The sequence below is a fragment of the Gadus chalcogrammus genome, chromosome 4, assembly GCF_026213295.1.
Source record: "Gadus chalcogrammus isolate NIFS_2021 chromosome 4, NIFS_Gcha_1.0, whole genome shotgun sequence".
In the NCBI taxonomy this organism is placed as follows: domain Eukaryota; kingdom Metazoa; phylum Chordata; class Actinopteri; order Gadiformes; family Gadidae; genus Gadus; species Gadus chalcogrammus.
Window position 1 is genome coordinate 9,327,085 of NC_079415.1, and position 10,504 is coordinate 9,337,588.

A 10,504-nucleotide genomic window follows, 5' to 3' on the forward strand; every position below is an offset into this window, starting at 1 on the left:
ATAAGAACTTATAATAACAGTGATGTGAAGAACCACCTTAACCCACTGCAGTGTGCTTCAATAAACGCTACTGGTTAGAACTGGAAACCACTCACTCAAGACTCTGGGGTCTTTCTTTTACACATTCTCATTCCATAAAAAGTTTTAATGAACAAAAAGAATAAATGAGACTGAGATACACAGCAATAAATAAATGCTCCAAAAGTGTCGAATACAAAGTGCCAATGATAACGCGGTCGCCAGGGAAACGGCGGCTCATCCTGCCACCTCATTGGCCAGCCGCTCCAGCTGGGCCATCTCCCGGGGGCCCTGCTGGGTGAGGTCGGAGCTGAGGTGCCAGACGTTCAGCGTGCCGTCCATGCTGCCCACGGCCAGCAGGCCGGTGTGGGTGGCGTTGAAGGCCAGACACGTGGCGGCCGCGCCCCCGGCGCTCTGCCCGATGGTGGCCGCCGGCCGCACGGACGTCCGGCCCAGGTCGAAGATCTGGACCACGCCTGGGGGGTACAGGAGGGGGACGTTGCGTAAAACCCACGGTGTATAATGTTGTTTATCGATCACGAGACCGACTCGGACTCACTATACTGCTAACCCATTTGATTTCCCTGAGTTTATGGGATCAGATGCGTCAATAATGCCTTAGTGACATCACGAGTGGGAGTGTTAATTTGTGCTGGATAGAGCAGTCTCCCAGCCAACCCAGTGGACTGGAGCAAATGTTGCTTATCTTTCTATTATTCATCTCATTGGAAACTCTGACTTGTGAATTCACTAAGGCCAAGGAAGGGCAGATTTTCAAACGGCTTGTCATGGCTAATCACACTCCCACCTGATGGCTAATATCATTTTAAGTACTGTAAGATAATTTTTTTAAATATATATAAAATACGATTTCATGAAAAATGCACTCAAAAGCTAAACGGTTTACCTAAGCAAATGATGAGTTCAGCTATACAACTAACATTGTCTAATAACTAACTATGTAACTATATAAACTATACAAATTGAATCTATTATTATTATTATTTTTATTGTGGTCCACACAGCAAACCCGCAGTACCTTGACCGGTGGCAGCAGCGAACACCAGGGGTCTGGTGGGGGACCAGCTCACGTCGAACACGTAGGCGTCGGCCACACGGAGGGACTGCAGGGGGCCGGCCTGCAGGAGGGAGTGGAGGTGGGCCAGGCCGTCCGTCCCCACGCTCAGGAACAGGTTCCTTTGGAGGGACGAGGAGCACCACAGAACGAATGAGTCAACGTGAGGACTTGGATGCGTGAGCATGGGGGTTGATACACACATTACAACACGTAAGGTTAGGATTGTTGCTACCGGCTGTATTTTGGGGAATGTGTGTGTGGACAAGCTGTTAAGCTCTGCCTCCCCTGTTAGCTTAGCTTTGTTTTTGGAAGGTTCTTTATTTTGGCCACACTCAAGGCCCGGTTGCATCACGGTGTTGTGCTTGTTTTATGGATTGTGTTCCCAGGTAACACCAATGTTCACCATAATCAGTCTGTCATTTTAGCCAATGAGATTGCTCGAAAAAATGTATAAATCAATTGAGCCAATCAGATCGCTCGAAAAAATGTAATTGGCAGTAAGATCGCTCAAGGTCCCCATTACTGTGGAAAGGGGCCAGTGACCAGTTACCCTATTGGGGGGGGGGGGGTCACATGGTAAAAGGGGACCAGTGACCAGCTACCCTATTGGAGGGGTGGAGGGGGGGTCACATGGGGAAAGGGGTCCAGTGACCAGCTACCCTATTAGGGGGGTGGAGGGGGGGTCACATGGGGAAAGGGGACCAGTGACCAGCTACCCTATTGGGGGGGTGGAGGGGGGGTCACATGGGGAAAGGGGACCAGTGACCAGCTACCCTATTGGGGGGGTGGAGGGGGGGTCACATGGTAAAAGGGGACCAGTGACCAGCTACCCTATTGGGGGGGGGTTCACATGGTGAAGGGGACCAGTGACCAGCTACCCTATTGGGGGGGTGGAGGGGGGAGGGGGGGTCACCTGTGGAAAGGGGAACAGCTAACGGCGTGGATGGGGCTGCGGCGGGGCCTGAAGGAGAACACGGCGGGGGCCTTGAGGGCCAGGCCGGGGCCCTGGTCCAGGGAGGGGGGCACGGCGGCCGGCGTCTGGGAGGAGAAGGAGCACCTGAGCAGCAGCCCCCCCTCCGAGCCCACCAGGAAGGTGTCGGGGTCCCAGGGGGCCAGGGCCAGGGAGGTGATGCCCACGTGGCTGCTGCCCCTGGCCTAGGGATGGGGGGGGGGGGGGGGGGGGGGAAGAACATCAGATGGGACTTTAAGTATCATGAGCGAACCCAATATGGTGTTGTTCTAGTTTTAAATGTGTTGGTATGTTGGATGAACTTGTCCACGGCAGTAGTATGTCTTTGATGATCTTCAACCATTTCACTGCTGTTACAAAAATAAGATATATGTGACGAGGCATATGTTATGACACCTGTGACGATGCATCTGATAAGATGTGAAGATGCAGGTGATAGTTATGTGAAGATGCATGTGATATACATATGAAGATGCATGCGATATACAGTACATGTGATATTCATGCCTGGTAGCCAAAGCCTCACCTTGGTGTGTGAACTGCTGCTTTGCGGTACTTGTTGTGTGATCAGGGCATAGCCTGCCTGAAGAACCAGCGTCCCGGGGTCTAGATCCAGGGTCCACAGCAGCACCCTGCCTCCCGAACAGGCACTCAGCACCCCGAACTCCCCTCTCTTCTCCTGGGGCACCCACGCGACCTGGAGCCATGTTGCATTCACTTCATGTTTTCCATCCACATGCATCTCAGGCTTCTCAAATTAGAAGAACAACTACAACATTGCGGATATGTATGTGAATAGTTTCACCCGTAACACTTAATGTGTCTGAATAGCTCAGAGCCAAGCAGAGCTCAGGCGATGTTTGAGAGAAAGACTAACTCACCTGATAGACTGGTTCCCGGTGACTTTGAGCAGACATCCCAGTTTGAGCCATTAAAGAGTCCTGACTCTTACTGGTGTCCCAGACCACCACATCGCCACTGTACAGACCTCCTAATACCACAGACACAAACAGACATACACAGACACGTTTGTGTTTTGTTACACTTGGGTTTGTTGTTAACCATTTCAGTGTTCTTTTCATGTTTGGTTGTTTTACCTGGGGTTTGTTTCTGGGAGTTAACTGTTTGGTGGTCAGTTCTGCAGACTTTAAAACTACAAACGGTTCAACGATGCCACACACTGCAGTAGTACAGCTTGAGTCCCACCGAAAGGGGACCGCAGGCACAAGCATACCTGCGATGAGGGAGGGCCGTGAGGGGTGGAAGGAGATCGCCATGACGGCCGCGCCGACGTCTATGACCAGATCGGGTTGTTTTGGGTTCAGGCCTCGCCGGTCCACGTTCCACGTGCAAACATAGGACACCTCCGTGCTCCAGTCCCCGTCGTCAATACTGCCAGTCACATAAAAAAACACAAACTAACAGTTTGAGCTGCAAATAGTAGGGGCTCATGGGATTAATGAGAGGATATCGTGGTGTAGCAGCAGTGGGGTTTCTAGCATGTGATCTGAAGTTCCACTAAATGAAGTTCAAGCCAAGTTTTGTAGTCCTAACAACAACAATTCTAGAATAACCAGGCAACATGTTGTTGTGCTTATTATTATGGTGAAGTGTATGTGCAAGACATCATGGGAAACCTAACGCATTTTTTAAGATAAAGCAAAACGTAAAGATAAACTTCATGAGACTTCATGAAACCTGGTTAACCTCCTAATGTTTCGGACTGTTTATCAATGGATGATCTCACACGTACCGTCCATAAGCACAGGCAACCACAGAACCGGTACAGTTCCACGATACGCTTGTAACATGAAGGCCTTTCTCCTGAGCACTAGGATCCTGGAGGCAGTGTAGGCACGAAACCTGCGAAACAAATACACCATTGTATTTTAAGGGTAACACATTTTGAGAGAGAGAGATGAAAAGTGAAAAGTCATCATTGTTTATGTTCAACACTGCTGCTCTCTGACTCACCAACTGAGTTTCTTCTTCCCAATTCACTTGGTATCCATCGAAGGCATGACTTTTGGCATTTTTGGCCAACTCTCTTAAGACCATAGCCTCTACTCGGTCGAGGAAGTCCTTCAGACCTGGCGGTTCAGCCTCTTGTTGGGTGAGGTATGTGAGAAGATGCTCTGTGAGCTGGTCCTGTGGCTCTGTCTGGCTGCTGTTTACTGAAGGGTGGACAGTCTGGACTTCGGCTTCGGCACTGCTCACGGCTTTGGTTTGGCATCCTCTCTGAAATGAATGAGGCACACACATTTAGTAGTGGCTCTGTTCTTGATTCGTCACAAATGCTTTACGTTACTTGTAATTAACCAGAATACAATAATAGGAGATAGCACCGGTCTGCATCGACATCGAGATGGAAATTAATGGTTATGGTTAAATGATTAACTATTTAACATACCGAATGCTGAGTTAACTGTTGGGATTTTCTCCAAAGCGACTCGATTCCTACACAGTCCAATGTCTCGTCGGTGAACATTCTCGTAAGTGATGCAAACTAAATCGTTTTTGCATTCGATTATAACGTAAACCCAATGTTGAATTGGGATCAGTCAGGATGCTTATATTGTCTACACAGCATAACGCACTTTAATGCATTTCAAAGTAGCATGCAACTAGTTTACAATTCAGTTGATACAGCCGACATCTAGGATAGGGAATGCCATCACTATGGATACAACCGGATGTCGTCAATGGATTAGCATAAAGCGTTTCCGTTTAGACTAGGTACAGGACAGTGCAAGAGTATTGGTTAATAAATACTGTAATTAAGCATTTCTAGCACTAAATTTGAATACATTTATTTTTTATAAATCATTAGACACTTCCGATTGGTTTGTTCCAATCCAATGTATTAGCAAGCAATGGCAATAGTTATCCATAGGTCTTAAAATGTACACAAAGACAAGTATTGGAAATTTGTTATCGGTTTAATTTATGATTACATTATAAGGGACAATTTATCTTAGTATTTTGAGTAGAAAAACCTCTGGTAAAGTCTAAAATTTATTCAATCATTCATGCAGATTGCTTTTATTACATAGCATATTTTACACTTTGCTATAAAATGAACAAATATCACAGGCTAGCTGGATCCTTTATTGCCCGCCCCACAAAATTGAACACAAAATACATTTTATTTTTTATTACAAATTGAATCCGAGCTTTAGCTGCTGGATGATAATAACAAGTGAACAAACATACATCCATTGATATGCCCCCATTAACCCCACCATTCTCTACCTGTCGACATTCAGTCCTCTCCAAAAATGTTAACAAATGTTAATACTGGCATACCAAGATAACCCCTGAAATGTTGAAATGAACAAGCTGGTACTTAAATTCGGTACAAAAAAGGAAACGCAAAATTAGGCTCCCAAAACCACAACTATTCTAGACTTAAAGTAGTAATTGGATGGATGCATTAATTCAACACTGCAGCCTAGTGTATTTCCATCCATCGCACCACAATACAAAACATTTGATATCTGCATTAGACACGCAGCAGTAAAATGTATACATAGATGTTTGCATATCTTTCGATGTGATAATAGACAAGACTTTCTAGAGAACCACCCTGAAACTATGACTAAGAAAAGGCTCTTTGTCTTGAAACATGGCTTGTATGACAGGCCATGACTGGTACAGAAATATGAAGCATTTACTGAAAAAAAAAAAAAAAAAAAAAGGAGTGGGAAACTTGAAAAACACACAAAGCGAGTTGCTTCCTAGGGTCGAGAACGATGAGTGGTAGGCATATTCTTCTGAAGCTTAGTTGCCATTATCCTGAAAGACATGAAAACATCAATATATACACTACTACATGTCTACACAGACAAACAATACAACAAATGAATGTTAATAAACTATATAGTGAGCTTAAGACAGGGACCAGACCCTCTTAGTAAATTGATGAAGTCTTTTTTTTTTTTTTTAGTTCAACCTGGACTATGAAGGAAATGAATGCCCCCATGAAAAAAAAAAAGGACATTGATTAGGTTAACTGTTGGAACAGAGGCCTGTTGATTGACAGAACACTAGTGTGTTTTACCACATGAAGAGGCTAGTGTTTACAAGCTACCATAAAGCAAACTAGGTATGCAACTAACAATAACTAAGCTGTTTATAAAATTGTTTATATATTTTTCCGTTTCTTTCAGAGTTCACGAGAAAATAAGATGTCCTTAATTACGGCAATGACAAGTATACAGTGGCAAAAATATTATTTAAAATGTTCTTTTCCTTGAAGAAAAAGCTCAAGCTATACATTTTATTATTCGAAAAACCTGACTGAATGCAATATGATGAATCAAATTAAAAGGACTTAGTTTACTTTTGGCATCAAATAGCCTTAATAAAAATAATCATATTTTGGTTACCTCGCCATCTTCTTCGTCCTCATCATCGTCATCATCATCATCTTCGTCTTCCTCATCAATATCTTCTAGGGCATCATCCTCTTCCCCATCTTCATCATCATCGTCATCCTCGTCCATGTCAGGAACCTTGGGAATATTTCAGAAAATACATATGGTTAGAAATCTAGTTATGAACATATGCATTTATTTAGAAATACAACAGAACTACATGACCCTTTTTGTACCCCATTAGGCGAATTTGCACAACATCATACACTTCTATAACATAGTAATATCATTGACCTACATTCAGTAGTCCTAATTCCTCCACATATTTAAAACCGGTAGGCATGTTCTGTCAATTTCCGTAGCGATTCCATCAAATCCGGAACCAATCCCATTCCTCCTATGCATTGTTCCCCCCAGCCCCATCCGGTTTGACTTGCGATTCAGAGGATAAAGCTGCTTTCACCTCGCCGCCTCCATTCTTTTCAATGAGGGAGGGGTGGCGGTTACAAAAGCGGCTGTAAACCAGGAAGCGGTTGCCGCCCATGCGAAAGCGCACCGATTTTGCCCTACCACTCAGCTTTCCCCGTGTTGAAACTTTCAGCGGCAGTAGCACTAGCAGCAGCAGCCACGTTTGAAAACGCCTGGCCCTTCACACCGCCGCGCTGAACCCTCCGGCAGCGAGGCGGTTATAAGGGCGGTTGCCGCGCGGCGGTGTGCAAGCACCTTAAGGCTAGTCAGATTGGCTGTGAAAGTCATTACGGTCGGCAGTGGGGAGCCTACCAGGTAGTACTGTAAGGGGTTGGGCCAGATGTCGTCCTTCATGACCTCTCCCACCTCATCGGCCCCAGAGTCAGTCTGGTCCGTGAACCATGTGAAGAATGTCTCTGTGTCCTCAAAACGCCTCTTCTTGCCTACTTTGATTTGAGGCACTGTGCGTTTGGTCAGGTCCTGGATAATGCAATAATACAAATATATTATATACATTTTTTACATGTAGATATGCTTATGCAAAAATGTAGACAATCTGGTCATTTCTCAATTTTAAATTCATATAAACCACAGGTGAACAAACCTCCCCAGGTTTCCATTTGATTTCACTCGACTTGGAGACGGGATCTCCGGTCTCGTTCAGGTGGAACTCTTTGGAGAGGACTTTGTTCTCGAAGTAAGGATTCTCGCCAAAATACTGAAAAGGAATATTTACATGATTCACGTCAATTGTGAGAAACAGTTTCAATGCATGTTGTCTTTTTTTTATTTATATATATATATATATATATATATATATATATATATATATATATATATATATATATATATATATATATATATATATATATATATATATATATATATATATATATATATATATATATATATATATCATTGACAATTGAATGAGCCCACTCACAAAATCAATTCTGTATCCCGACTTGATATCTTCAAACTCTGCGACCTCCACCCTCTTCAAGTACTGAAGGGCTTCCTCATCCTCCTCTCCCAGAATAGCGGCAACTACAAAGATTGTAAGGGTGGACCATTTCATGTACAATCAATTGAACAGCCTAGTCACTTTGCCCTTCAACTTCAGTTGAATGGCACGGTCCATATGACTTTAAGTCTGTTCTTCTCCATCAAATTACTTCCAATTTAAAATCAAGTAAGTGAATTTCTTAAAAAAAAGAAAAATAACCTTACAGAAACATACACTGAAATGTATCCATTATTTTATCACACACCTGTCTGCATCAACAATACACAAATAAGGCAGCATTATGTGAAAATAAGAAATTACCTTGTGGATGGTGGACAAATGTTGTGACCCAAAAGTTAGGAATTTTAGCAATGAGCGCCGATCTCTTCTGATAGAATGGCTGGCGTAGTTTGTTGTACTTCTGCTCAACTTTTAGAATTTCTTCACTGGCCTGCTCATTTAGTCTAGGAGAAATCATCAAATAAAATGAATTAACAAAAACGTTGTACCAAAAAAAACTTTATAAATATATTTTTACAATTGCAGTGATCATGGAATATATAATTTTACCTATCAATTTCATTCTGTACTTCATCAATGTGTTCGATGGCTTCCTGTTGATCTTTTTCTGAAATATAAATGATTATTTAACAGAACATAAATAAAGCTTGTCTGCAGAAATTTGAATTAAACATAACATGGTAATGCATTGCTTTGTCCCAGGGTCCTTCTTTTCACATGAGTCTCGGATACAGTCTATTATAGCTTCCTGTTGCCATTAGGCCGCGTGGTTTAAATACATTTTTTAGCTCCGATTTCTTGCGATGCGTTCACGCAACCTGACCAATGACGGTCAAACCATGTTGAATTCGCGCTGCACATACGCCATTGTGTGCAGCAGATGTTACTTCATGTTAAAACAAAAGCTTCATGTTGATTTAACAAAAGAAAAAGCAACGGAACTTTAATTCAAATAAATTAATACGTCGCAACCCTTTTTGCTTCAGGGTCGTTTTCGCAACTTTCAAGTAATCTTTCCTGCGTTACCATAACTAGTGAGTGGTCTGGGCAAAAATGACAAAAAGTAAAGCTAATAAACACCACACTTCACACACCGCCCATTATATCCACGGCGGAAGTAGCCATAGCAACTCGTCTGCTAACTACTTCGGCTTGAATGGGTGGTTTACAGAGTATCAGGGTTCGGTTTTATACCACATTTCGGCATGTTTTTGTTCACACACGGTACTCGAATTAAAAAATTAAAATCTCCCGACCCGAGCACGAAGTAGTCAAAGTCTTAGATATATCCATTGTTATTCATCCGAGGGTCCCGTCATGCGGTTCTCAGTAGCAGGGGTCCAGAGTCAGGACTAGGTTGGCCATCACCCCACTAGTTAGTTTTGTTTTGTTTACAAACCCTTTCGGCCACATAAGACTGAAAGCCAAAATACAGACATCATGAATCCTAAATAAATACGTTCTGGATGTCGAGAACCTAACTATAGTGATATGCGATGTACTCCAGTCAACCTAAAGCTCTCGTCCTTAAAGCTAGGCTCGTTAAAACCATCCTTCACAATTGATATATATTTTTAGATTCTTCAAACTCAACAATGGTCGAATCAAACCTGTAAAGTTAAATGGGGCTACGGTGTCGGACGTGCGCTCACTTCCAACAGTGAACTGATAACAACTACGTTAGCTTACCAGGACACGCCGTGCAACACAATTCATTAAGATAGCATTAACTATAATACACAATAATGCAAACTCTCGAAGTGGTCAGACCCCAAATATAACTAATAAACTGGTCCGTCTATAACAATATCATGCATGATTCAAAAACAGAACGAATGGCCTGAATGCAAAGATACGTACTAAAATAGCGCTAAAAGCAACAAAACAATTGAATATGGCGTTGTACAAGGATACCGCCATTCCTTAACCTTACCAGAAGTCTCCTTCTCTCCATCATGGTTGGAGTTCTCCTTCTTACTCACTTTCGCCGTGGACGCCGACATTGTGTTTTACCCAATGTCTCAGTGTCCGATTGAATTGTCGAAAGTATAGTTACAAAGTATATTAGGCGCCAGAAGTTAGTTGCACGGAGTGCTGCCCACCATGTATCCCCACAATGTGGACGACGGGAGGTTCTTGCACAGAACACACACGCTTCTATTCTAGCCTTTTTCTGGTCGCTCCGCAATGACTTCACGGTGCATTACCGCCCCCTACTGACCGGGTGTGTACATTGGCCGTTTTAAAAGGAGGCGTGCACAGCAGAGGGGCCTACACACACGTATGCAGCTCATACAATTATGCAATTTATTTATGCGATCGATAGCCGGATTATGATACTCGACAATTATCAATGTCCAGTGCTATATTATGCAATATTATGTGACATAACATGCTAGCTCTGTATCTCACCTATATTTTGGGCTCACCACTCTCACTAATATGGACTTCGGTCTTTGATCTAGGCCCATTGCCTCTCAAAATTACTGAATATACGTGGATGTATATCCATGGGCCATACACTTTGGCCCATAATTTAAATTGTACGTGTTTTCTAAGTACTTGGA

At 43.3% G+C, this 10,504-nt stretch overlaps 2 protein-coding genes across 2 annotated transcripts; both read right to left on the bottom strand.

Annotated features, from left to right (window-relative positions):
• Positions 1-86: 86 nt before the first annotated feature.
• dync2i2 (dynein 2 intermediate chain 2) lies at positions 87-5,648 on the bottom strand. The gene is made up of 9 exons (XM_056588288.1): positions 4,477-5,648; positions 4,041-4,304; positions 3,820-3,929; positions 3,301-3,458; positions 2,948-3,057; positions 2,593-2,763; positions 2,010-2,251; positions 1,058-1,215; positions 87-494 (listed from the first exon to the last, which is right to left on the bottom strand). Exons 1-9 carry the CDS (start codon positions 4,552-4,554, stop codon positions 256-258), a joined length of 1,530 nt encoding a protein of 509 aa, XP_056444263.1. The 5' UTR covers positions 4,555-5,648; the 3' UTR covers positions 87-255.
• Positions 5,649-5,746: 98 nt separating this feature from the next.
• Positions 5,747-10,146, bottom strand: LOC130380886 (protein SET-like). The gene is made up of 8 exons (XM_056588291.1): positions 9,871-10,146; positions 8,487-8,544; positions 8,238-8,380; positions 7,854-7,957; positions 7,515-7,628; positions 7,223-7,390; positions 6,455-6,580; positions 5,747-5,861 (listed from the first exon to the last, which is right to left on the bottom strand). The coding sequence occupies exons 1-8, from the start codon at positions 9,938-9,940 to the stop codon at positions 5,847-5,849; spliced, it is 798 nt and encodes a 265-aa protein (XP_056444266.1). The 5' UTR covers positions 9,941-10,146; the 3' UTR covers positions 5,747-5,846.
• Between the last annotated feature and the right edge of the window lie 358 nt (positions 10,147-10,504).

Excerpts from the sequence above, each read along its gene's own strand:
- dync2i2 (XM_056588288.1), bottom strand. The coding sequence starts at position 4,554 with ATGTTCACCGACGAGACATTGGACTGTGTAGGAATCGAGTCGCTTTGG. Across the intron at positions 3,459-3,819 it reads GTTGCCTGTGCTTATGGACG|TATTGACGACGGGGACTGGA; the intron begins GTACGTGTGAGA and ends TGTGACTGGCAG. Across the intron at positions 2,764-2,947 it reads ACCGGGAACCAGTCTATCAG|GTCGCGTGGGTGCCCCAGGA; the intron begins GTGAGTTAGTCT and ends ACATGGCTCCAG.
- LOC130380886 (XM_056588291.1), bottom strand. The coding sequence starts at position 9,940 with ATGTCGGCGTCCACGGCGAAAGTGAGTAAGAAGGAGAACTCCAACCAT. Across the intron at positions 8,381-8,486 it reads GTACAGAATGAAATTGATAG|ACTAAATGAGCAGGCCAGTG; the intron begins GTAAAATTATAT and ends GATTTCTCCTAG. Across the intron at positions 7,391-7,514 it reads TCAAATGGAAACCTGGGGAG|GACCTGACCAAACGCACAGT; the intron begins GTTTGTTCACCT and ends TGCATTATCCAG.